Source organism: Podarcis vaucheri (assembly GCF_965113315.1).
Source record: "Podarcis vaucheri genome assembly, chromosome: 6".
Taxonomy (NCBI): Eukaryota; Metazoa; Chordata; class Lepidosauria; order Squamata; family Lacertidae; genus Podarcis; species Podarcis vaucheri.
The window spans coordinates 104205476-104233416 of NC_138764.1; the positions used below are offsets into that span (position 1 = coordinate 104205476).

The window sequence follows — 27941 nt, forward strand, 5'->3', positions numbered from 1 at the left end:
TTCATTTATCTATTTATTTTATTGAATTTTTTATACTGCCCTTCATCCAAGGATCACAGGGCAGCTTACAACACGAAAACACAAATCATAATGACAAATGAAAGCAGGCGTGATGCAGCAGCCTGCCTCTTCTGATAGTCTCAAATAAATAAAACCCTTGGAACAATTATTGATTTGATTGTAATAAACAAAAATCTGCCCTTATTCCCTTATGAGGGACACAAGAGCCCTTTGTAGGTTTCCCATCGGTAGGAGAAAATAACAGAGGCCAACCAGAGAATATTGAGAAGCAAAGCAGCTAGTAAGCCTGATCTTTATTGATCTGTTGCAACAGGGTGCTCCCCTCACACGCAGGAAAGGAGGAGGACGCAGAAGAAAGGTGTGCCCGCCCTTATCTAGACATTTTAAATTCCTTGCCCTGGAGCTCAAGTCCACCCCTCCATACATCATACCTACATCACAGAAAGGGCGGTCTACAGCAGAAATCTGAGTGCGTTGTTTATCTCCTGTCTGGCAGGTTACCTGTTAATGCTCACTTGATTGGATACCCTGGGTTGCCTGGCCAGTCTTTTGTAATGACAAATTCTTAGTTCCTGGGCCAGGTCACAGGCTCACCCTATTCATACACAGACATACCCTTAAGACAGGATTTGTGAAGGAAAAGACAATGGGGAGGCTTTTCCATTTTCCTTGACCTTGCAGAGAAATCATTCGGTCATTTTGGAAGTCAAAATGGTTTCAGGGCTGTTTTCCTGTGGGGTTTCAGACATGTGGTTTGCATATGCAGTTATGAACATTTATCTTTTATAGAAGACCTTAATTTTTTAATTTCACGTTGCAGTTAAAAAGCGGTGATGACGCCTCGTCCCAAGGCAGCAGCAGGGGGAGTGTAGCTCTTGGAAATGGAGCCTGGGGGAAAAAAACCCTCTCTCCAGCTCTCCCCCTCCTTCTCCAAATGCTGCAAGGACTCTTAGCTTGGAGTGTGCAGCCGTGTTTGTGTACAGGAAGGGGTGGGGGCTGACTGGCCGGCCACTGGCCTCTGTCCAAGTCCTGCTTTCTTCTCTCCTTGCTCCTCCTAACTGGCCGCCCTTGCAAATTCTCTATACTGGGGGGGGGGGTGTCTGTAGATGAGGAGCCCCCCCTTGTTGTCGTCCTCCTCTCCTGGAGCCAGGGGGCTGCAGAGGGGCTGGCCAGCCAGCCAGCCAGTGGCCTGGTACATCCCTCCATCTGCCTGCCTGCCTGCCTGCACCGGGGTCTGTTCTATAATAAGAGTCTTTGGCAGCTGTTTTGTGCCTTGGCTGCTTGCCAGCCTCCCGGCAGTTGCACTTGGAGAAAGCCTGTTGCCTCCATTTCCCACCTCGTCCGCTCCAGCTCCCTGCTTGTGCCACGGTGAGTACCCTCCCGCTCGCCCTCCTCCAAGCTCTACCAGGGGCACAACGGCCTGGCTAGGCTAGGTAGGTGCTGGTACCTCTGAACCACCAGGCTGGGAGGACTGCCTTCCTGCTCGGCTCCCCGGCACATAACGGGAAAGTCTGCTTGCCCTCTGACTCTGGGGAGGCAGATTTGCCCCCTCAATGCCCCGTCTGCCCCAGATTTCTGCCCGCCGGGCCCAAGGTTTCGGCACTGCACTCCCTCGACGCATTTTCCCTTCTGCGTCTCTTGTTTCCTTTCGCCTTGGAAACTTTCTTTGCTCTCCTCCAGGCCGTGAATAATGGAGGAGGCCAGAATTTCTTCGGGAACAAAGTAACTTTGTAAGAGTTTGGCGTTACAAGGCAAAGCTTGGCTTCCATTCTCCTCCTCCAGCAATGCCAGGGCAACTCTCCTTCTTGTGCCCCCCACGAGTTTCCGCTTGGTTCCCCAAAATGTCAAACAGATGGATCCTATCCCTGCTTTATAAACTGTCTGGAATCCTCCAGGGCAGAAGAAAGCCTTCTCCACAGTGCCCAGCAAGAGATTTGGGGTATCTGTTGCCCAGTGCCAGGGCCACCCTGAACCCTCTCTCTGCCTCGAGTGCCTTTCTCCGTGTCTAGAGGTCAGACAGGACGGGTCCTCCTCAGCGGCCACCTTCTCTGGTGGCTGCCGGCCAGGACCAGGGGCTGCTGGGACGCTGGAGGGCCGGGGTGTGTGTGCCAGGCCACTTTCACTCCTGCTGGCCGAGCCACTGCAGGTGTGGCCAGAGAAAGGCGGCTTCAGGTGTTTAGGATAGCCAGATCTCTAGGCCTCTGGCACCAAGGAAGCTGCCATTGGGTGGACCATTTATTCTGCCACCCTCTCTCCCTTCCACCCACCCACTGCCGGTCTGATTTCTGAGACAGGGCTTGTATCTCGGGCAGCTGACACCTTCCAGGCGTTGACAGAAGCTGGGTGGAAAGAGGGCTGTGGTGTGACTTGCAGGATTAGGGATGCTTGACCTATCCAGGGCTGCACAAAAGCATGTGACTTCCCCCCAAGGATCCTGGGAACTTTAGTTTGTAAAAGAGGCTGGGAATTGGAGCTCTGTAAGGGGTGCATTGTGGGTTAAACCACAGAGTCTAGGGCTTGCTGATCAGAAGGTCGGCGGTTTGAATCCCTGCCACGGGGTGAGCTCCAGTTGCTCAGTCCCTGCTCCTGCCAACCTAGCTGTTCAAAAGCACGTCAAAGTGCAAGTAGATCAATAGGTACCGCTCCGGCGGGAAGGTAAGCGGCATTTCCATGCGTTGCTCTGGTTCACCAGAAGCGGCTTAGTCATGCTGGCCACATGACCCGGAAGCTGTACGCCAGCTCTCTCGGCCAGTAAAGTGAGATGAGTGCCACAACCCCAGAGTCGTCTGCAACTGGACCTAATGGTCAGGGGTCCCTTTACCTTTAAGGGGTGAACTATAGTACCAAGGACTCTTAGGAGGTCCAGAGGCTGGGCAACACAAGAACGGGGCCTTTTCATTGGTGGCTCCCCGCTTGTGGAATGCTCTCTCCAGAAAGGTTCACCTGCCGCCATCATTACATATCTTTAGGCACCAGGCAAAATGAACCCTTTTTTGTCTTTGGATTGGGATGGTTTAATGTTCTCAGGGCCATCTTTACCTGGGAATGCAACGGGTGCAGGGCACCTGGGCGCTGAATTCTGGGGGGCGCCTGGCGCCGCTGCTGAAGCCTCCTAAGCTCTTAACTATCTACCTGTTATGAAATAATAAATAATTTTGATCAAGCTAGAAAAACAAAATATGTAGGTATTACCGAAATGTATACCTACTGTTTCACAAAAGGACTTTTGATTTTGTGAGCTCATTTAGCAAAGATGCACCGCGCCGGTGCTTCTCATTCACAACAGCGGCACTTGTCATTCTCAATGGTGCCATGCATGCGAAATTAACTAAATTTGGGGGCGCTGGGTGGTTCTTTGCACCCTAGCGGCACATATGCTAAAGACGGCCCTGAATGTTGCTCAAAAATAAACAAAAAAGATTTTGCCTTTAAGATTTTTTAAGGCTGGTTTTAATGTACGCATGAGAAATTGTAAGTCGCTTGGAGCTGCCGTGGCAAAAAAGCGACGAAGAAATTTAATAAATATTAATAACAATTTATTGTGGTGATGATGATGATGGAGTGGCAGTGTGCTTTAAATGTGCTTTGAAGGCTTGGTGTGCACATAGCCCTGGATACGTTAAGGTCCCCTGATCAAATGAGGCTCATAAATATTAGAAAATTAATGGAGAGGGCTGTCGAAGGCTCCTAGCCATGACAGCTTTGCTCTGCTCCACAGCTGGAGGCAGCAATTCTTCTGAATACCAGTTGCTGGAAACTACAAACAGTGGTACCTCGGGTTAAGAACTTAATTCGTTCCGGAGGTCCGTTCTTAACCTGAAACTGTTCTTAACCTGAAGCACCACTTTAGCTAATGGGGTCTCCTGCTGCTGCTGCACCGCCGGAGCACGATTTCTGTTCTCATCCTGAAGCAAAGTTCTTAATCCGAGGTAATATTTCTGGGTTAGCGGAGTCTGTAACTTGAAGCGTCTGTAACCTGAAGCATCTGTAACCCGAGGTACCACTGTATAAGTGCTGGAGATGCAAAGAGGTTGAAGGAACGCTTTTTCATATGGGGTGGACTTGTAAAAGGGTAAGAGAGTATTGGGAAATGATCCATAATGAATTGGGGAAAAAAATGTTTAAAAGTACTTTCCAAAAAAAAACCCAGGGTCCTTTCTGTTGGGGATAACTCAGACAGAAATTCCCAGTCATCAAAAAAGGTTATTATGTATGCCACTCATATGGGTGGGGTATAAATAATAAATAATAATTATAAATATAATCATTATCATCATCATCATCACTACTGCAACCCGTGGTTTGTTAGCCCCAAAATGGAAAACGAGCGAGGTCCCAGCCAAAGAAGAATGGCAACTTAAGCTGACAGAATATGCGCAGCTTGCAGACTTAACATATAGAATAAGAGCACTTCCGGAGGCGGCGCGAAACGAGTAATGGCGGTCCTCTTTGCGCAGCAAAGAGGGGCTCCGCAGAAAAGGGTTGTTCGCTACGGCGAAGCGACGACCCATTAAGTTAAACCACGAGCAGAGCGAGCTCGTGGCCGTGGGATCCGGCGGGCACCGAGAGCGACCCCCAAAACGAAGAAGGGACCCCGTAAGGGGCTCCGGAAGCGCGGAGGGGAAGCGGTGCTGTGGATTCATCGCTCTTTCTGCGGGAGTGAAGCCGCGCGGCTGTTACCGATGAGCGCCGACCTTTCTTCCTTCACATTGGATTACAAATCAACTACTCGTGAGTAGGATTTATTTGAGATTGGATTACAAATTGTAAATTCGGCTGAAAGCGGGAGACGAGAAAAAGGAAGTCCGTCTCCCGGAGGTGCTTAATGATCAAAGGCAAAGGAACTGACAAGCTGGAAGCAGTACAAAAGGGTTTTTAAATGAGAGACAGCATACGTCTGGAGAAGTTTGGAAATTGAAGGGAAAGGCAAGTTATCTTTATTTTCCTGTTATTGTGTCTACTCTGTTTGGGGTTTCTTCTCCGCTAGACTTTTAAAAACTTTAAAGACTTGAAAATCCCTAGTCCCGGACTTGCAGCGGGCAAAAAGTTGTGTTGCGGATACACTTACAAAGCTGAAACAGACACTTAGAGGCATTACCGGTGGATACAATTAAGTAACTGTATTTTGCACCTTTTAAGAAACGATTGTGGCAAAATTGAGAGGGCTCTGCCAGAGGGAAAAGATCTTCTCTAAAGACACTGGTTAATTTAACTAATTGTAGGAACTTTAATGGCGACTGAAACTTTGTTTCTTCTTTCATGAACTGAACAACACTCCCCCTAGTGGAGTTTGGGATTTACAATTTCCTGAGAACTGACTTTGTTTTGTCTCTCTGTGGTCTGGTTACTCACTCTGAGGCCTGTCTTTCCCATGGAACTTTTGACAGCTTGACCTTGAATCCAAAGACAGGTGTGGAATGAGTGTGGAATGAGTGGTAAACCAAAAACAAGAGCTGCGTCGAAAGCAGGGAAAGGCAAATTGGTACAAACAACTTTGGTTTCCCAGGCCCGCAGATCTTCAGTCCCTGCGGTACTACAGGCTGTACCATTACCAACAACCCCAGCTGAAGAATCCGAACAATCAGCAAGTGAAGATATGGCAGCTGGGGGATCCAACATTCTCCTAGAGGAAATGCTACAACAATTTGCAATTTTGAATAAAAAAGTGGATGACCAAACTGCAAAAATTGACTTAGCCACATCCTCAATTACCAAACTTTCTGAACAGGTGGCTAAGCATTCACAAGATATTGGAAACCTAAAGGACGTTGTATCCGAAAATCGAAAATTGGCCGAGGCTGCGAATGAAAAAGTAGAAGCAGTAACTAAAGAAGTGGAGGAATTGAAAGGAGAGGTAAGGCCGCTCCATAAACATATTACTGACCAGCAGGCCTATCTGTCTTTGGTGGAACTGCGAAACAGGGAAAATAATTTGAGATTACGCTCTATCCCAGAGGTTGAGAAAGAGGACTTGATTGGCTTTTTAACAGCAGAATTTTCTAAATTCTGGGGTATAAACGAAGATACAGACTTCAAAATAACAACTGCATTCAGATTGGGAAGGGCTGCTGGGAAGGACAGACCTAGAGACTGTTTGATTATTTTAAGGACTAAGCAGGAGAGAGACAAGCTACTCGACCTACATTTTAATAAAGCACTTGTGATCCAGGACAGAAGAGCACAAATTTACAAGGATATTCCTAAACAATTACTGGATCTAAGATCTAACTACACTGACCTAGCTGGACTTTTGAGAGGTAACGGAATACCTTACAGGTGGGAGTTCCCACAAGGCCTCTCATTCAAATACAAAGGAAAGAAGATAAAAATCAAAACGAAAGAGGATAGCCAGAAGTTCCTACACGACCACGGAGAAGACTTGCAGAAAGGAGCGGCAGCTATTTGGCCACCACCAGAGTCAGGAAAAGAGTTACCACCCTCGGACTTGGACAAAAAAGAAGACACCCAACAAGAGTAACAACAGATTGATACAGGATGTCTCTGCAGCTGTATAGTTGGAACATTAACGGCGCGAATTCCCCAGAAAAACGCAAAAGGATCTTCCATATCCTAAAGAAAGAGAATTTGGACATAATTTGCTTGCAAGAAACCCATGTGACCAGGTCACACAGGAAGGTGTTAATAAATAAAAGATTAGGCCAAGAATTTATCTCATCAGATAGAGTCAAGAAGAGAGGCGTGGTGATTTACGCCAAAGAGAATCTATCACCAAAATTTTTGTTTAAAGATGAACAAGGAAGAATCCTGGCTATTGAAATTTCGATCCAAGGAGAAAAAGTTTTGATATTAGGAATCTATGCACCAAATGAGGGGAAATCAGAATTTTATAAGAAGCTGCATGAGACACTACTGGACTATCTGGACTATTCCAACATCATTATGATGGGAGATATGAATGGGGTCGTCTCTACTTTGATGGATAAGTCACAGAATCAGAATCTGACTAAAGATGGAAGACTACCAAAAACTTTCTTTGAACTAACTGACAATATGGACCTAATTGATTTATGGAGGACGAGAAACCCCCTAGGTAAAGAAGGAACTTTCTTTTCTGAGGCCCACCAGTCATGGACAAGAATCGACCAAATCTGGGCAACTAGAGGGCTGGCACCTAAGACTACAAAAATAGAAATCTGCCCAAAGACTTGCTCCGACCATAACGCTTTGAAAATGGAAATGAGATTTACTACTGCCGACTCCTTCAGATGGAAAATGAATGACAACCTGTTAAGAGATCAAGAGATCGTAAAGAAGGCCCAAAAAACTTTAAAGGATTATTTTGAAATTAACTTGAATACCTCGGTGGAAAAAAGAATTATCTGGGACGCAAGCAAAGCTGTTATGAGAGGGTTTCTGATACAACAGAATACAATCAAGAAAAAACTTTGGAATAGTAAAAAAGACAAGATTTTGGAGAAGATAAGTGATGGAGAGAAAAAATTAAGAGTGAATCCAAAATCAAAAGAGACTTTAAGAGAAATCAAATTTTATCAGTCACAATATGCGAAATTGATTAACCAAGAAGTGGAATGGAAAATCAAACAAATGAAACAAAGATCTTTTGAATCTGCGAACAAATGTGGGAAACTGCTTGCTTGGCAGTTGAAAAAGAGACAAAAATTAAATTATGTCACCAACTTAGAAGTTGAAGGGAAAAACATTCAGAAACCGGGAGAAATTAGAAGGTGTTTCCAGAAATATTTTAAAAAACTATACACACAAGAATCCGAGGAAGCAACTGAGATAGAACAATTCTTGAAAGATAACGGCCTACCAAAATTATCTCAAGAGAAGATATCAATCTTGAATTGTAAAATAACACAACAGGAAATCGAGGATGCCATTCAGAATATGCAACTAGGCAAATCTCCGGGCCCTGATGGACTCACCTCCAAGTACTACAGGATTTTAAAAGACTATTTGATACAACCATTAATGGAGGTTTGCAACCAGATTATGGGGGGAGGGAGGGCACCAGATACGTGGAAAGAAGCATTCATCACACTGATACCTAAAGTGGAAACTGAAAAGACTCAACTCAAGAACTACCGCCCCATCTCACTCCTAAACGTGGATTACAAAATATTTGCGGATGTTTTGGCTAACAGATTTAAAAAAGTATTAAATGAAGTAATCCATAAGGACCAAGCAGGCTTTCTCCCAGGTAGACATTTGTATGATAATACCAGGAACATTATTGATATTCTGGAACTTTTACAAACAAATATTAACACCAAAGCAGTGTTAATTTTTATTGATGCGGAGAAGGCCTTTGACAACATTTCTTGGAAATTTATGAAGAAAAACTTGGAAGGGATGGGAGTGGGAAGGGGGTTTGAGAATGGAATAGAGGCAATCTATTCAGAACAAAAAGCTAAGTTGATAGTGAACAATGTGGTGACAGAAGAACTTCATATTGAAAAAGGAACACGCCAGGGGTGCCCCCTATCCCCTCTGTTGTTTATCTCAGTCCTGGAGGTTTTGCTGAATATGATAAGGGAGGATCGGCAGGTACAAGGAATACGGGTCGGAGCGAAACAATATAAACTGAAAGCATTTGCAGATGACTTGGTTTTAACATTACAGGAGCCAGAACCTAGTACAAAAAGAGTTTTGGAATTGATTCAGAAATTTGGTCGGGTGGCGGGTTTTAAGTTGAACAAACAAAAAACTAAGGTGTTAGGGAAAAACTTGACGGTTACTGAAACAGAGGGGTTTCAGAAGGAAACAGAACTAAACATTGTTAAAAAAGTGAAATACCTGGGGGTCAATCTGTCTTCTAAGAATTTGAATCTATTTAAAGATAATTATGAAAAATGTTGGTCAGAAGTTAAAAAAGATCTAGAAATTTGGTCAAGATTGAAACTATCCTTGTTAGGCCGAATTGCAGCTATAAAAATGAACGTTTTGCCAAAAATGTTGTTTTTGTTCCAGGCCTTGCAGATTGTGGACAGAGTGGACTGTTTTGGAAAGTGGCAGAAGGACATTTCTAAATTTGTCTGGCAGGGCAAAAAGCCCCGAATAAAGTTTAAAATACTAACTGATGCAAAGGAGAGAGGGGGGTTTGCCCTGCCGGACTTAAGGTTATACTATGAAGCTGCGGCCTTCTGCTGGATGAAAGATTGGATCTTATTGGAAAACACTGATGTCCTAGATCTGGAAGGCTTTAACAATTCGTTAGGTTGGCATGCGTATTTGTGGTATGACAAGGGGAAAACATATGGAATGTTCAAAAACCATATTGTCAGAAAAGCAATATATATAGTCTGGAAAAAATACAAAGACTTATTGGAAAGTAAAACCCCGAGGTGGATTTCACCAATAGAGGCCAAAGCTCGGAAAACATCCAATATGGAGGCATATTGGCCGAAATATTGGGAAATAATAGAAAACATTGGAGGTAATTGGAGGTTGCAGAGCTTTGAAAAATTAAAGGACAAGGTGCAAAATTGGCTACACTATGCCCAAATTAATGAAGTTTTTAAGCTAGATAAAAAAATAGGATTCCAGGTGGAAAAATCGAAACTTGAGACAGAGTTGTTAGAACCAAAGACCAAGGCATTATCGAGAATGTATAACTTGCTGCTTAAATGGAATACTCAAGATGAGACAGTTAAATCAGCCATGATAAAATGGGCTCAAGACATTGGTTACAACATTATGTCTGAGGACTGGGAAAGGTTATGGACCACCGGTATGAAATTTACGGCATGTAATGCCCTGAAAGAAAATATTATGAAAATGGTATACAGGTGGTACATGACCCCAGTCAAGCTCGCTAAGATATACCATCTGTCTGACAATAAATGTTGGAAATGCAAGGAGGCTGAAGGGACATTCTTTCACCTCTGGTGGACTTGTCCAAGATTGAAGGCCTTCTGGGAAATGATCTATAACGAGTTAAAAAAGGTGTTTAAGTACACCTTTCCCAAGAAACCAGAGGCCTTTCTTCTGGGCATTGTCGGCCAGAAGGTGTTAAAAAAGGATAGAACTTTTTTATGTATGCTACAACTGCAGCAAGAATTCTTATCGCCAAGCATTGGAAGACCCAAGATTTGCCCACACTGGAGGAGTGGCAGACGCAATTGATGAACTACATGGAACTGGCCGAGATGACTGCAAGAATCCGAGACCAGGGAGAAGAGGCAATGGAGGAGGACTGGAAAAAATTTAAAGACTATTTGCAAAAGTACTATAAGTTGTATGAAACATAAGACGTCGTATGATTTGGAACGTTAGCCCCAGCAATGAAATTTAATTATCTATGAAATCGCTAACATTTGTGAAAGAATCAAAGTTTAAATGGGTAAAAATGATATTATGTTATATTTTTAGAGTAAATGGAGAATAAGAGATTTAAACTTAAATTGCAATTGAAAATATAAAGAAACACACGAAATAAGGGTATAATTTGCTGATGACTTTATTATTAAGAATGCATTATGCGGGGGATGTGGGGAAGTCCAATGGAAATTTGAAATAAGTTGTTGAAATGGATGTGATTCTCTGTTCTTTTTTCTTTTTTTCTTCTATTCTGCTTTTTCTTTTGTTCTTTCTGTAATTTGGAAAAAATGTAATAAAAATTATTACAAAAAAACAACAACATATAGAATAAGAGAACAAAAAGAACATACCGTACGCTTAGAGAAGATTGGAAAACATTTATTGAATATATGGGAAATAACTGTGTACAGATGAAAACCGGCAGCATTAAGATAAATAAGTTATGATGGATGCAATCTTCTTCTTCTTTGGCGATCACTTGTAGCCAAGTAAGATTGTCTTCCAAAGACACGGTTTTAACAATGAGTCCGTAAGTGACTGTGGAGGCCAATTCTGGATCCACACGTCCTTCCACAGTGGGGACATTGGTTCCTGGGCAGGAGTTGATCACGGTGTGGATTTGCCAAGTGTGCCTTCCTCTTAGCGCGTTTCTCCCTTGTGTCCTGAGTTCGAGCGTCTTCAAACCCTGTGACACCTTTGGGAAAGGCTGTTCTCCAACTGGAACGCTCACAGGCCAGTGTTTCCCAATTGTCGGTGTTTATACTACATTTTTTTAAGATTTGCCTTGAGACAGTCTTTCAACCTCTTTTGTTGACCACCAGCATTACGCTTTCCATTTTTAAGTTCGGAATAGAGTAGTTGCTTTGGAAGGTCCAGCAAGTGTGGATGGATGCAATGATGGAATACTGAATGGTATAGTTTCTGTAAAATATGCAGGGACTTATGATGTGTAAAATGAACCGAGGAAAGAGAGGAAGGGAAGTCATTGATATATTAAGGATGTAAAAATGAGTACAGTGGTACCTCGGGTTAAGTACTTAATTCGTTCCGGAGGTCCGTTCTTAACCTGAAACTGTTCTTAACCTGAAGCACCACTTTAGCTAATGGGGCCTTCTGCTGCCGCCGCGCCGCTGGAGCACAATTTCTGTTCTCATCCTGAAGCAAAGTTCTTAACCTGAAGCACTATTTCTGGGTTAGTGGAGTCTGTAACCTGAAGCGTATGTAACCTGAAGCATATGTACCCTGAGGTACCACTGTACTTTAAATTGTGAAACAGAAAATATAATAAACAAATTATACACAAAAAAAGAGAAAGAAACTGCAACAAGGGAGAAATGTTCTTGTGTCTGGGTCCTGCTTGCAGGTTTCCCATAACAGGACCCTGTGAAAACAAGATACTAGCCAAGATGGGCTATTGGGCTAACTCAGCAGAGCCTCTTTCTTATGTCTTTTTGTTCACAACAACCCTCTTTCCACTCAGCCACTAGGAAAGCAGCTTCTTCTGCCATGTGGCAGATCTTGGAGGGTGTCGGAAGGGTGTCCCTCTGTCCAGGGCATGATGCGCACCCCACACGAGTGCTCTGCTTGGCCGATTTCCCACCCATAGCCCTGGGCCCCCGGGTCCTGTGTCACAAAGCGCTGGACTTTGGAACGTAAAAAAGTGCAATTCCCGGAAAGTCCACCTTGCCCCGCATTCCGAGCCCGGCTGCGGCCAGAAAGCTCACAAGCGGAGCAAAAGGCTTCTACTCTCTTGCTATTTATTCCCAGTATCTGGTCACCAGTGGTAGAGACCTCCTGAATATGGAGGTTCGGCTTTGCTGTCCTGTCCTTGCTCTGAAAAGTTTTGGAGTGTGAACACCGTATCCAGACGACACGGTTACCAGTCCTTTCCAGATATTTCTTCTTTTTTTCCCTCTTCCCCCCACTAAATTAGCATGTTTATTTGTCAGTTGGTAAGAAGTCTGTTACTTATGTAAGCAGCCAAACAAAATCAGAGCATGAATGATTCCTGTGCAAAATCACTGTGAGCAATAGCTTCTGCAGTGACCATTACACGTCTTAACCAAACATACAGAATATTGCCATATGAAAAAGTTACTACCTGAACTACATGCATTAAATATTGGGAGGAAAAAAGGTTTACATTTTTATTATAATTTACTTTAACAAATCTAAGAGGTTTGCGGCCATCAGCAGTCCCAGTGCAATTTCAGGTGCAATTGGAAATTCAGGGATCTCTGTAGGGCTGTTAGTGTAGCGAACCGTATAGGTGAAATACATGCATACTTTGGATAGGACGTGGGAAGGAATCTCTCTGAAATTCACTTCATTTGTTTAATTTCCTGCAAATTGTCCTGAACCATTCAACATAGCTTTTATTGTTCCCGATGTGAGTGCAGGCTCTCTTTTAACTATGAACTCATGGCCGTCCGAGGATATCAATTTCACATACATAACATCAGGGCCTTCACAGCCCCATATGTCTTCTCTTCTCCATCCATCTTTTCTTATCAGATGCTTGGTTCTTTGCCCCTGGAGCCTTTGCAATAATATCTCTGCCCTGCCAGCACCCGAAAGATATTCGCCAAGTAGCTTCTCAGGCCCCTCAAGGTTCCAGCCGGGACAACCGCCCTCCCTCTGCCCAAAACCCTCCAGATATTTCTTCAGAACATAGATTTAATGTGCACGGGGGTGCGTGCGCGTGTGTGTCTCTCTCAGCCTAAACTACCTCACAGGGTTGTTGTGAAGATAAAATGGGAAAGGGAACACCACGTGCACCATCTGGAGCTCCTTGGAGGAAAAGGTGGGATAAAAATGTAAGAAATCATAGAATTATACAATCGTAGAGTTGGAAGGGACCCGAGGGTCATCTAGTCCAGCCCGCTGCAATCTCAGCTGGATGCATTGCTGGGGGTTAGACTAGATGACCCCTGGTGTTCCCTTCCAACCCTAAAATTGTGTGATTCTGTGATTATTGCTCTGGTCACTGACTTATGTACACCACCCTGAGTGAGAAAAGGGCGGGATAAAAATATGATAAATCAATAAGTAATAAATTCCTTTTTTTAAAAAAGGCCTTGGTGAAGACTTGACGTTTTCATCCCCAAAAAAGTTTTTGATTTGAGATCCTACTGAAATGAGGCTGCATTTTAATGTTTCATTTTAATCTTGTTTTTAAGTTGTGTTTCAATCAATTGTTTTTATACCTGCTGTTAGCCGCCCTGAGCCTGGTCTTGGCTGGGGAGGGCGGGGTATAAATAATTTTTATTTTTATTAAAAATTATTTATGCTTTTCATTTTACAATGAAAACAAAACATAAATTTGAATCCTTCCACATCATATTTCGACTTCCCTCACCCCTTTTCTTTGGTTTCTTACACTTACACTGTTTTTTACTGTAATAAAATCCCTTGGCCTTGCAGATGCTGTCGCTGCCGTCCTTGCGGGTGGGCATCCTGACCGGAAGAAGGGTCCTGGCTGCTGCTGGTGTCCGAGCAGCCCATGGGCATGGCGGGCATGGTAAGTGATGCTCCTGCCGTCATCTCTTGCTCCTGTTGTCCTTTGGGGCAAGTGGTCCCCTTCTAAAGGGGGGGGGGCATGGCTTGAGTTCTCTAACAGCTCTCAGCACCCAGAACAAACTTCAGATCCCACGATTCCTTGGGGGAAGCCAGGACTGTTGAAAGTGGCGTTGTGTTGTTTTAGATGTATGAGGAAGATGTGGCCTACTTTTTAAGGTGCAGGTAAGGATGCGGGTGGCACTGTGGGTTAAACCACAGAGCCTAGGACTTGCCGATCAGAAGGTCGGCGGTTCGAATCCCCGTGACGGGGTGAGCTCCCGTTGCTCAGTCCCTGCTCCTGCCAACCTAGCAGGGGTAGGTATGGTCAGGGGTCCCTTTACCTTAAGTGTGTTGCCCAGCCCTCGGTGTTGTTAGTAGGGATGCGAGTGGCGCTGTGGTCTAAACCACTGAGCCTCTTGGGCTTGCCGATTCGAAGGTTGGCGGTTCAAATCCCCGTGATGTAGTGAGCTCCCGTTGCTCTGTCTGGAATGCGGATCCTACCCAGGGCCGACCCGGGACATTTTGGCAGCTGAGGGAAACCACAAAACGACATCCCTTTCGATCCCCATTGGAGACAGCTGCATATTCGTGCGTTGCACAGGGTTGGATGAGGGGGCTGGATCCCCAGGGACCTGTCCAAATCTTACCATCATTATGCCCCATCGTTCTCCACGGACACTGAGGTCCAGCTCCAAGGGCCTTCTGGCGGTTCCCTCACTGTGAGAAGCCAAGTTACAGGGAACCAGGCAGAGGGCCTTCTCGGTGGTGGCACCCGCCCTGTGGAACACCCTTCCGGCAGCCCTGTTTAGGGAAGCTTTTAATGTTTAATAAGTTATTGTATTTTAATATTCTGTTGGAAGCCGCCCGGAGTGGCTGGGGAAACCCAGCCAGATGGGCAGGGTATAAATAATAAATTATTATTATTATTATTATTACTATCTATTATTCTATTATTCTAAATTATGAACCTACCCAGATCATCATTGGAGTGCCTTCTTAGTGTGCCTTCTCCATGAGAGGTCCAGAAGGTGGCAACATGACAATGGGCCTTTTCGTTGGAGGTTTCTAAGCAGAGATTGGACGGTCATCTTCCATGGATGCTTCAGCTGAGACCCCTGCATTGCAGGGGGCTGGACTAGATGACCCTTAGAGGTCTCTTGCAACTCTACAATTCTATGAAGACTGCATTAAGCGTCCCAGTGTGACCCAGTTACAAAACCTTTGCAGCTTGTTGAGCCCAAAAAAGGAGGTGGAAAAGAGGGACCCAGCCTCAAGAGATCTTCCCTGCTTACAACTTGCACTTGAGAGCTAATCGCCGTAATGGCGAAAACAGTAACATTGCGTTGACACAGTATAATTAAGGAAGCAAACTACACTGGTAATAATATATTTGGAAGAACTGCAAAGACAACAGATTAAACATTGACAATGCAGCAGGCACCCAACCATCACCTCCCCCCCCAAAAAAAAAACCTCCCCACAAGCAGCACATATAACTCACCAGCATTTTGCAAACAAAATTAGGGACGTGCTTTTGACACCCCAGTTTCCATAAAAAGGATCTCTGCTGAGCCCCCCCCCCCGAAAAAAATCATTACATATTGCGGAAGGCTGAACATGTAGCTTCTGGCTCTCGTTATATTTATTTACTCAGCAGTAGTAAATGCTGATTTCAAAGCCGAGGCGGTATGTTTGTTGAGTTAAAAATACACTAGAATACTAGTCATCCGACAATGGCTTATCAGCAGTATGAATTGCAAGGTTCTGCAGGAATAATCAGATGCACAAATATAGGCTAGGGCGGTGCAGGTGAAAAGGATCTAGAGGTTTCAGTAGACCAAAAGCTTAACATGAGTCTACAGCGCGATGCAACAGCAAATAAAGTGAGTGATATTCTAGGCTGCATCTACAGAAGTCTAGTGTTCAGATCAAGGGAACTCATTTTGTTGTTTAGTTGTTTAGTCGTGTCCGCCTCTTCGTGACCCCATGGACCAGAGCACGCCAAGCACTCCTGTCTTCCACTGCCTCTCGTAGTTTGGTCAAACTCATGCTGGTAGCTTCGAGAACACTGTCCAACCATCTCATCCTCCATCGTCCCCTTCTCCTTGTGCCCTCCATCTTTCCCAACATCAGGGTCTTTTCCAGGGAGTCTTCTCTTCTAATGAGGAGGCCAAAGTCTTGGAGCCTCAGCTTCAGGATCTGTCCTTTCAGTGAGCACACAGGGCTGATTTCCTTCCGAATGGAGAGGTTTGATCTTCTTGCAGCCCATGGGACTCTCAAGAGTCTCCTCCAGCACCAGAATTCAAAAGCATCCATTCTTCGGCCATCAGCCTTCTTTATGGTCCAGCTCTCACTTCCATACATCACTACTGGGAAAACCATAGCTTTAACTATACGGATCTTTGTTGGCAAGGTGATGTCTCTGCTTTTTAAGATGCTGTCTAGGTTTGCCATTGCTTTTCTCCCAAGAAGCAGCCTTTTTTAATAGTCCTACTCTATTCTACCTTGGTCAGACCACACTGTCTGGAACACTGAAATACTGTGTCCAGTTCTGGGCATCGCAATCTAAGACGGAGGTTGACAAGCTGGAAGGTGTGCAGAGGAGGGCAACCAAGAGGGTTTTGGCAACCAAGCCTTATGAGGAGCAGGAGCAGTTGAGCACAGAGCTATTCCCCTATAGATTGATCTCCACCACAGACAGGCTAAGCGTCACCCATCAGATGGCCTGTGATATGGACAGAATTCTCCTACAGGGAATGTAGAATCCCCTCTGAGCAGTTTAACTCCAGGCTCAAAAGAATGCAAGGCTTAAAAGCAATCCTGTTTTGAGCCTGCTGTCGCCGTAGGGATTGTGTTTTGATGACGTCTACGATGCTGTTTTTACTGCCGTTTATTTCACGGTAATATTTGGCTTGCTTGGGTTTCTACAAGCCTCCCTGAGTTTCATTTTATCAGAGAAAATGGTTACCTTGACATGTGCTCCTTGGAGATGATGGTGCAAAACATCTGGAGGGATGGTTTGGCACAAGGGAAAAGGGCAAAACACACCTCTCTCTCTCTCTCTCTCTCTCTCTCTCTCTCTCTCTCTCACACACACACACACACACACACACACACACACCATGTGGCTCAAAGTTGCATAAAACCCAGTTCAATCCTCAGACAGAGTCAGCAGCAGAGGGGCTGGTGGTCTCTAGCTTAGCCATGCAGCCTGCTTTACAAGCCTCTAATTTGAAGGGGTGTCAAGAGCAGACGCATAGGAAGGGCGTAGGGGGTGGGCTGCCCCAGGTGCCACTCTGGGGCCTGCCTCCCCCCAGCTGTAGAGCGGCCGAGGGCGCACGCAGTCTGTATGGGCGCCGCTTGCACGGCGTCCGTATGGGCTGCTTCTTGCACAGTGACCGTACAGGCTGCCGCGCATGTGCACTCTGTACAGGATGTCGCACATGTGCAGTCCATACAGGATGCCGCACATGTGCACATCATAGAGGATGCCGCTCGTGCAACAGCCCATACAGTCGCTGTGCAAGTGGCAGCTCATACGGAGTGCTTATGTGCGGCATTCCATACGGAGTGCACATGCGTGGCAGCCCATACAGTCAGTGCACATATGCACTCCGTACGGGATGCCACACATGCACAGTCTGTACAGACGTCACGCGTGCATCACTGGGCGGTTCGCCCCACTCCAGGTGCCGGAGAGGGTTCCTCCGTCACTGGTCAAGAGTACAGGTCCTCTATTTCAGAGGCTCCCACAGACCACTTGAAAGTGGATGAGGGTCTTGATTTTTCTGCCTGTTGTAGCAGTCATAATGTGCCAGGCTAGATGCAGCAGGCTTTTCAGTCGTAATCTTTATTGCTTCCTTTATTTCTTACATATATATTGCACACTGCTGTATTGCAATTTGCGTTCCACAGAATTAAAATTGCAGTACAATAAATAAAAAAAATACATAAGAGACGGAGCCGTAAAAACACAATATAAATCAATTGGGTTCTTTGTTTATTTTGTTTCAGAAACTTTATACACCGATCGATTGGTTTTATAAAATAAAAAAAACCCTCAAAGCAGTTTATAAAAAGATAATGCAATGTTATGTACTGAGTTGAATAGGATCCAAAAGGCAGCAGTCTGATTGGTCCTAGAACAATGCAGCAGTATGATTGGTCTGCAGGAGCCACCCAATCCAGCTCCAGGTGGAAGTGAATCCACAACCTGATTGGCCTACAGGAGAATCCCAGAATTAGCCAATCACATGCAGCATATTGTGTAAATAATGTATATAAAGCAGATATTGTGGGGGAACTTCCATTCCTCCTCACCAGTATGAGCTGAATAAAGAGCATGAAATCCACTCTCGACAACGAGTATATTTCATGCAAGAAAAAACTACAACCATACTGTAAAGCATACAAAAGTTAAAATACTAAAACAGATTAAAATTGCCTCAACTTCCTAAATATCTGGCTTGTCTTGTCTAAGCAAGTATGTTGTTTGAAGCTCTCCGCTATGTTTGCTCAGTTTGAAGCTCTTCCCTATGTATGTGAAAGCTCTGCCAGTACGATTGCGGTTTCAAGATAAAAGACCCCTGAGAAGAGGGATCTGCAGGGCTCTTGCAGGGGTTGCCTACCCAGAGTTTGCAGCACTCAGACAGCTGACTGGGCAGGTTGATATGTCACCTGGTCACAGCCTCCCCTGCTATTAGCCAAGATTCCAGCATTGCAGGGGGTTAGACAAGATGATCTCTGGGACCCATCCATCTCTACAATTTTGTGATTCTATGGTGAGACATATTGTACTATTTAAATGATAGGCAGTGCACAAATTAAAAGTGAAATAAAATGAAAAACATTTCAAATTTTTAGTATTTTTTAAAATTCAGCGGTGCCAATATATTTAGTGTAAAAAATGGTAAAGGTAAAGGACTGCTGGACGGTTAAGTCCAGTCAAAGGCGACTATGGGGTTGTGGCACTCATCTCGCTTTCAGGCCAAGGGAGCTGGCATTTGTCCACAGAAAGCTTTCTGGGTCATGTGGCCAGCATGACTAAACCACTTCTGGTGCAATGGGACACTGTGATGGAAACCAGAGCGCACAGAAACGCCATTTCCCTTCCCACCAGAGTGGTACCTAATTATCTACTTGCACTGGCATGCTTTCAAACTGCTAGGTTGGCAGGAGCTGGGATAGATCAATGGGAGCTCACTCCGTCGCAGGGATTCGAACCGCCGACCTTCTGATTGGCAAGCCCAAGAGGCTCAGCAGTTTAGACCACAGCATCACCCGCATCCCTATAATTAGTGTATGCAATTTTAATGCAAAAATGACAACTTTTTAGCTTGGGGGGGGAATGTATAAGTGGCCACCCTCATGGCTGGTGTGGGGATGTGCCCTAGCCATCCTCAGGTTCCTCTCTGCTGTTCCTCTTTCTCCCTAGTTGCGGCCCAAGAAGATCTCTCAGTGCCTATGTATTATGACACGCGCAGCTACCCGCTCCCGGACATCCCCTTCTGCAAGGAGCTGGACACTTCGCAGAAGGCCCTCAAGGAGAAAGAGAAAGGATCCTGGAAGCAGCTGAGCAACGAGGAGAAAGTGGCCCGTACGTAGCAACAGACTGGCCCATCCAGGGATGACCTGCTGGGCTGGAGGAACCTAGGCATCCCCACAGGGCCAGGATGATGTTTTGTGGGCAGCCTCTGTAGGGTCAAGGCACACTAGACAGACAAGATAGAGGCTGCACCCTAAGTTGCCAGCCTTTGGGGATGTGGGAGTAATTTAACTCCCATTTAAAGGTGAATCACACTTTCTGCCATAAAGGGAGATACGGCCACCCTTGGAAATTCACACTTACCTGAATTTTGCAATGCAACACTTACCTGAATTTTGCAATGCAATTATCCAAAGGTATTGTTCTGCTTTCCTTTGGACCACTTTAGCAAGGCCAAGAGGGGGTGGTCTTGTGGTCTGGGCAGCCCAGGACCTCCAGACCCCAGGGAGGTCACTCCAGTGCTGCTTATGCAGCGGTTTGACTTCACCCTCGGAGGCACACTCCATTGTCTCTCGAGACAGATGGGTGCCCACTATATTCTCCAGCCATGCCACATGTATAAAAATGCATCCATAAGGGGGAAAGTGAGCGCATTAATGCAAGTTAACATACAAAATGCATCTTATCTGGAGCAATTGCTCACAAAAATGTGCGAGCGAGCAAAAATTGTGAACGAAAATTTGGGGAGCATGTGCTCTAAAGTGCTGAAGAATTTTCATCAGCATGAAAGGAGAGCTTTTAAGCCAGTGAGAATAAGTTTTCTCACCCTGAGATATTAGAGCCAATTAGAGGGAAAGGAGGTGAGTTGGCCTCTGAAGATGGGCTCCTGGGGTTACTCTGGAGAAGGTTTGCAGGAAGGACACCAAGGAGTTGTTGTTCTGCCTGCTCCAAAGCTAAGCGTTTAGGAACACTGAAAAGACAAAGCACTTCGTTTTCAAGAGAATGGAGGGCATGTTCTGTTATGTATAAATGTACCTTCAGGGAAAACACACCTTAAGGCACTCCAAAATATTAGAGCACTCCAAATCATTTGCAGAAAACAGATCTAGCTGGAAGCATCCCTCAGAGATCTGATTCAATTGTTGCACCGCATCTCTTAATTCTTATTACAGTGGTACCTTGGGTTACAAACTTAATTCGTTCCGGAGGTCTGTTCTTAACCCAAAACCGTTCTTAACCTGAGGCACACTTTCGCTAATGGGGCCTCCCGCTGCCGCCGGCACACAATTTCCGTTCTTATCCTTGGACAAAGTTTGTAACCTGAGGTACCACTTCCAGGTTAGCGGAGTTTGTAACCTGCAGTGTTTTATAACCTGAGGGGTTTGTAACCCAAGGTACCACCGTATTGTATAATGATAGGATTGTTGCATCATCTTAGAAGGGGGCATGGCTGTGATGTTCACGAAGGGGTCGCTGCACGTCTGAATTTTCTGTTCCGCTCCTGCCTGGAGCTGCCATCTTTGGCTGCCCATCACACCTGCAAGGGAGACAGGGAACAGCCGGGGCACCCCTGCCAATCATATGGAGGGGCAGGCAAGTGAAGGCACAGAGAGCCTGAGCAGGGGAGGTGGGTGGCGTGGATCCTGACCCTGCTGTGCTTGCCTTGCAGTGTACCGGCTCAAGTTTCACCAGAGCTATGCAGAAATGAACAGGCCCTCCAGCGAGTGGAAGACGGTCCTTGGAGGAATTTTCTTTTTCATCGGCTTCACGGGATTGATTGTCTGGTGGCAACGGGTCCATGGTACGGAAGTGGGAAGAGGAGGAGGAGGAGGAGGATGGGTGGCTGTGGTGTGGATGAGAATCCCAGTGGTGTTTACAGAGCTCCCACCCTTTCCTGGGCATCTGTGAGTCTTCCAAGGCAGGCAGAAATACAACCGGTGCTGCCTCCTCCAACAGCCGCATTGCTGGGCCAGATGGTGGCTTCACCTGTGGAATTTTGCTCCTACGCACAACTGCTGAAATCACAGAGCCTCATCCGTGCTGGGGGAAGTGCGGTACTTTGAATTTAGGGGTTTTTTTGTTTCCAAAGCTACCATAGGCTGAGGCAAATCATGGGCTCATCTACTCAAGAGGGCTGGAAGCCTCTCTCACAGGGAAGGACCATAGTTTGAACATCCGCCTTGCAGGCCAAAGGTCCCAGGTTTAACCCCCAACATCTCTGGGTAGGGCTGCGGACGCCCCTGCCTGAAATGCTGCAGAGCTGCTGCCAGCCAGAGTTGACAGCACTGAGCTAGGTAGAACAATGGCAGACTCAGTATAAGCTAGCTGGTTGTGTTCCTGTGTAAAAATAGCCTAACTCGGAAGGTGCTGGACTCTTTGTTGTTGTTGTTGAGTCGTTTAGTCGTGTCCGACTCTTCGTGACCCCCTGAACCAGAGCACGCCAGGCACTCCTGTCTTCCACTGCCTCCCGTAGCTTGGTCAAACTCATCCTGGTAGCTTTGAGAACACTGTCCAACCATCTCGTCTTCTGTCATCCCCTTCTCCTTGTGCCCTCCATCTTTCCCAACATCAGGGTCTTTTCCAGGGAGTCTTTTCTTCTCATGAGGTGGCCAAAGTCTTGGAGCCTCAGCTTCAGGATCTGTCCTTCCAGTGAGCACTCAGGGTTGATTTCCTTCAGAATGAAGAGGTTTGATCTTCTTGCAGTCCATGGGACTCTCAACTGTTTCCTCCAGCACCAGAATTCAAAAGTATCAATTCTTCGGCCATCAGCCTTCTTTATGGTCCAGCTCTCACTTCCATACATCACTACTGGGAAATCTATAGCTTTAACCATACGGCCCTTTGTTGGCAAGGTGATGTCTCTGTTTTTTAAGATGCTGTCTAGGTTTGTCATTGCTTTTCTCCCGAGAAGCAGGGGTCTTTTAATTTCGTGACTGCTGTCACCATCTGCAGTGATCATGGAGCCCAAGAAGGTAAAATCTCTCACTGCCTCCATTTCTTCCCCTTCTAGTTGCCAGGAGGTGATGGGCCCAGTGGCCATAATCTAAAGAGATTCTAAATAAGAGTTTGGATGGCTGCCTGCCAATAATTCTTGTGATTCCAGCATTGCAGGGAGTTAGACTAGATGACGCGTGGGGGTCCCTTCCAACTCTACCATCTTTGATTCTGGGATTCTACTCTGCCTGGCAGCAATTCTCCACCCTAGAGGGCTTTCCCCACGGGAGATGCTAAGGATTGAACCATGGACCTCTGGCATGCAATACATCGACTTTACCACTGAGCTATGCAGCCCCTCCCCAAATTGAAGCCCAAGGTAGGCATCTCACTTGGAGCAGCACCTATCCAGATTCCCCTCCCAGGCAAAGCTTCCTTATACAGGACCTCTTTCGTCCTTTGTGTCTGAACCAGACTGGATTTATCTGTCTCGGTAGGTGAGGCATCGGTGGAAATCCAGCCAATTTGGCTGCTTGAATCCTTCCCCTCCCTTTCTTCTTTCTACCATTATTGGTGGGTGATTTTTCCAGGCTGTCTTAATGCTTCCCCTTCATTCCGTCTGGGTTGTGCTCCCACTGCCTGGCTGCAGACGTAGGCTGTGCTAAGACATAATGGCTTGAGAAAAGAGGTCTTGAGGCAGGCAGCCTTCGCTCCTGGTTCACACTGCCCATGATTCTGTAAGTGCCATTTCCCCACTTAGGCCAAATCTACGCATGAAGCAGAATGAGGTCAGAATTAGGTGGGTCAATTAGACTGGGCTGCTTCAGATTGCTAGTGGAGGATAATACATCTGAACGCTCATGGGTGTTGAACCAAGCAGAAATGCACCACACCAGGGAAAGAAAACCAGTAGAAAACCAGCGTATCACTGGAACCTGTCTTGATGTGCTGGATTTCCAAGTGCAGGCAGATTACGATTATTTTACATTTATAACGGAGTGTTCGAAAACAGGGTTCCAACCTCTGCAGCTTGAAATGGAACAGTGCATCTGGCCAAGGCAAGACTCCACGGCTTCATTCTGCTCTACTGAACATTCAGCCTCCACCGACTTAAGTGTGTCAGAGAGTGGGTGGATGCGTAAATTAAAAAGCCTCAAGCTTTCCTTTCTACGGATAATCCGAGCTGCCCTCTTCTGGGCCATTCCCAGCTCTGCACAATCCTTTGAGAGACGGGACAACCAGAGCTCTCCTGCTTGCCTGGAGTTTCCAGAAGCGAACCTACCATAAATGTAGCCTGGATGTGATTTCTTAAGAACGTAAGAAGAGGGTCTGGTGGATCAGGCCAATTGGCCCATCTAGTCCACCATCCTCTTCTCACAGTGGCCCACCAGACACCTGTGGAATCTTCTTCCCATGTTCAGCTTCACTACTGACTCCGACAGGCCTGAGCATTTAGAAGATCGCTTTGCCCCCATGTCAGGCACTGTGCTGCTCCCGTGGGTTACCTGAGAGGCGAGGTCCAAGTCCGGTCCGGGGTCAAAGGTGCAACATGGAGGCAGTCCGTGGTAGCTGGAGCTGGGTGCAGGGCAGGGAGTCGGGTGAAGTCAGGAACAGGCTTGCAAGCCGGGAGCCAGGGCAGGTCGGGAGCTCAGGCACGAAAGCAGGACAGGGTTCAGGCAGGAACTAGCAACCAACTAGCCGCAACTTGGGACTGGGGCTGGCCGGCTTTTATCTGCCCCGAGGCATAGGGCGGCCCCGAACCTCTGGTGACTAGCCTCTCCTGGCCTGGAGGCGAGCACCTCCTGCGGGTTCCCTCCACCTCTCTGCCCTGAGCAGCTGCATCTCCGGAGGCTGGGGGGTTACCGAACCCAGAGGCAACCTCCTGTTCCCCTCACGGGGCTGAGAGTGGAGCACCTGCAGGCAATGGGCCCTCCATCTCCTCAGGAGCCAGAGCAGACTCAGCTGACGCCTGCACCTGAGGATCCAGCACAGGTGAGGACCCTTCAGGCTCATGCCCCAGCCCCGGCTCAGCTGGATCTGGAGGCGGGGACTCCTGTGCAGGCTGGGATCCCTCACGTTCAGCATCCAAGTCCGAATCCCAGGCCGTCCGAATCCCAGGCCATCACAGGCACAAAAGCAAACAACTTGGAAGGTGTCTGCTTCAAGCCTTGCATCCACGGCTGGGAAATGACCTGCCTAAATCAGCCCCGAAAAAGCTTTTTGGTTTCTGCAGCGTTCCTGCTGCTGGAAGATGCTTTCCAGCAGAGGGAGCACATGCTTCTCCTAGCTGCGCACCCCAGCCATTCCCCAGGCCAGGCCTCTCTGCCCACAGCTGATGTTCCTGGACCATTGGGGAGTAAACAACCCACAGCCAGCCATGTCAGCCCTGCGCTCCTGGAAATCAGGGTGGGGAGGAACAAAGGGGCCGCTGTTTTCCTCGCACTGGTCTGATGCCCATGGAGCTGTTTTCCTGGATTTGCAATAACAGCCCATCTGCCAAGTGAGGGGTGTGGAATGGCGGGGGGTGGCAGGCTCGGAGAGGAGGAGAAAGGCCAGTTCTGTTGCCTGCCTTTGCAGCAACAGCAGCTCTGGGCTGTTCCCCTTCACGGGGCTTGCCTGGTGCGTAGAAAACCCACAGGGATGGTGGGGCCCAGTTTATGTGCGCAGCCCAGCGGCAAAGGGCGAGGAAATTAGCGCACCCACTTTCTCACTCTGCGTGCTGTGCTGGAGGTTGCAGACGAGAACTTCACCCCAGGCAGAATTCAGTTTGTTTGGATGCAGAATTGCATTTTATTTTTTTTAAGTGCACCTAGAAAGCTAAGGGTGGGCCGAATCACTTACCACAGATTCTCACAGGGCAGGCAAAAAGAAAAAGAGAAAAGGATGTTGCAGAGCTGGAGAAGGGGAATGGATGGAGCAGTTCCCCTGTAGGAACGTAAGAGGAGCCTATTAGACCAGACCAGTGGCGCACCTGGTTCAGCGTCCTGTTCTCAGTGGCCAGCCAGATTCTTGTAGGCACAACAGCATCTCTTCCCTCCTGTGGTTCCCAGGAAGGAACCTGCTTTTTAGTTCAGAGAAAAGGCAGGTGATAGGTAAAGGTAAAGTGACCCCTGACGGCGCTCATCTCGCTTTATTGGCCGAGGGAGCCGGCGTACAGCTTCCGGGTCATGTGGCCAGCATGACTAAGCCGCTTCTGGCGAAGCAGAGCAGTGCACGGAAACGCCGTTGACCTTCCCGCCGGAGCGGTGCCTATTTATCTACTTGCACTTTGATGTGCTTTCAAACTGCTAGGTTGGCAGGAGAGGGGACCGAGCAACGGGAGCTCACCCTGTCACAGGGATTCGAACCGCCGACCTTCTGATCGGCAAGTCCTAGGCTCTGTGGTTCAACCCACAGCGCCACCCAGAGAAAGGTTTTTCCTCCCTCTCTCATAACTCTAGAACTTGGGGACATTCCATGGAGCTGAATGCTGGAAGGTGGTCTGATAGCGCCAAGGTCACAGGTTTGATCCTCGTATGCGACAGCGGCATATTCCTGCATTGCAGGGGGTCAGACTAGATGATCCCGGCGTTCCTTCCTATTCTATACTTCTAGGATTTTGATTCTATGCAGGACAGATAAAAGGACTTCACGCAGCACAGTTGAAACTCTGATAGTGACGGCCGCCAAGTTGGATGGCTTTGAAAGAGGAGGAGACAAATTCGTGGAGGAGCTACTAAGCATGTTGGCTATGCACCTCCGTTACTAGAAGACGCAGGCCTCTTGCTGGGAGTCAGAAGTGAGGAGGCGGCTGTGATATTCCAGTCCTTCCCATAGGCATCTCCTGAGCTGCTTTGCGAAAGATGTTGCTGCACTAAGTGGGCCTTTGACCTGATCCAGATGCAGGGCTCTGTTTGTGTTGAAAGAAATCTTAGCAGACGTGCATTTCACTCCATTAGCCAGTTGACTAAACCTGAACACTTGTCCTGCAAAGCACAAATACTAACAGAATTGTAGAGTCGGAAGGGACTCCACGAGCCATCTAGTCCACCCCCTGCAAGAATCCCTGACAGATGGCCGTCTTGTTTAAAAACCTCAGATGAAATGGCTTTGCTTTTTGTTAAGGTGTGGCTGGGTCTTAAGAGGATTTGTCTTAAAACAGGCTAAGATGGCATCCACAAGCTGCAGGTTTTAGAGGATACTTACCAATTAAAGCTTCCATCCTACACATCCTTATCCCTTAAACTCTCTGGGACTGACATCTGAGCAGGGATGTGACCCAGGTTGTAGCCCAACTAGGAACTTTGCTGTGCTCTATTCTGCGTTCCCAAGGCAGGGTGTGTGTGTGTTTGTGTGTTTGGGGCCCCGTCCACTTTTTGGTCTTACATATGGAGTAACAACCATACACCGGGGTGGGAACCTATAGACCAGCGGTTCTCAATCTGTGGGTCCCCAGATGTTGTTGGACTACAACTCCCATCATCCCTGAGCTCCGGCATTGCTAGCTAGGGGTGATGGGAGTTGTAGTTCAACAACATCTGGGGACTCACAGGTTGAGAAAGGCTGCTATAGACCCTCCAAATGTTCCTGGACTACACGTCCCATCATCTCTCACTGTTGGCCATGCTGGCTGGGTCTGATGGGAGTTGGAGTCCAGCCATATCTGGAGGGCCACAGCTTCCAGTCACCCCCCCCCTCAAAGAAAACAAACTACTTATTGTCTTTCTGCCCCTTGACCACCCTGGAACAGGATTTGGGAGGCATAAAGGGTCTCCTAACCAGTGTGGGAGAACCTTCCCTGTGACCTGCTTATGATTTTTCTGTTGCCCTCCTCACTCGGCCTTCCCCCGTTGCCTTGACAGTGTTCCCCCCGAAGCCGCACACCTTGTCCGACGAGTGGAAGGCCAAGCAAATCAAGCGCATGCTGGACATGCGCACCAACCCTGTGGACGGCTTCTCCTCCAAGTGGGACTACGACAAGAACGAGTGGAAGAAGTAGAGCGCGGAGGCGGAAGTCGGGGAGAGGCAGCCGCGGATCCTGCACGTTCAAGGCAGAATTGACCGCCCCGAGGGTGGCAGCTGGGGCGACGCCTCCCACACTGCCCATGCCCCTACCAGCCCCCTTTGGATCACCTCCCCATGGCCCGAGCCTTCCCAAATCCACCCAATGTGCCTTTGCCTTCCTGGAGCTGCAGGAGGTTGGGCATGTTCACCAGCCGCCTCCGTTCCACTGCAGAGAGACTGGCCCAGCCTCTGCCAACCTGGTGCCCTCTGGCTGTTCTGGACTACAGCCCCCGGCAGCCCTTGCCAGCACAGCCAAGGTCAGCAGGTCAGCCGAGACTGGATTGGACCCAAGCCTCTTTGCGTGGCCTTTCCAGCAGCTCCTCTTAAGCAGCCTTGCTCTTTCCCTCCATGCAATAAAACACTACGTTGTCCATCAGGCTGTGGTTTGCATCTCTCTTGGGTAGCCATAGGTAAGAGGAAAGGGGGAACCAGCTGGGGTTCTGGTAGGATTGTCACTGCCTTTGGTCAATGGATGCAAAGCTGCCTTATCCCGACTCAGTCCTTGCAGGTTCCAGCAACTCTGGATCCAAAAAGAATCCCCCGCTCCTTTTAGGAGCTCAAGTCGCTGGAAGCACCAGGGATCACATATCAACAG

The 27941-nt window shown here is 47.3% G+C and overlaps 1 protein-coding gene and 1 pseudogene across 2 annotated transcripts; one reads left to right on the forward strand and one right to left on the reverse strand.

Moving 5' to 3' along the window:
• The first annotated feature begins 1206 nt into the window (after nucleotides 1-1206).
• COX4I2 (cytochrome c oxidase subunit 4I2) lies at nucleotides 1207-27722 on the forward strand. Its single transcript, XM_082226562.1, has 5 exons — nucleotides 1207-1389; nucleotides 13750-13846; nucleotides 19319-19480; nucleotides 21039-21170; nucleotides 27145-27722. The coding sequence occupies exons 2-5, from the start codon at nucleotides 13750-13752 to the stop codon at nucleotides 27279-27281; spliced, it is 528 nt and encodes a 175-aa protein (XP_082082688.1). The 5' UTR covers nucleotides 1207-1389; the 3' UTR covers nucleotides 27282-27722.
• On the reverse strand, nucleotides 12438-12995 carry LOC309534872 (elongin-C pseudogene; annotated as a pseudogene). Its single transcript has one exon. The product of its transcript is annotated as an elongin-C pseudogene (transcript).
• Nucleotides 27723-27941: the final 219 nt, after the last annotated feature.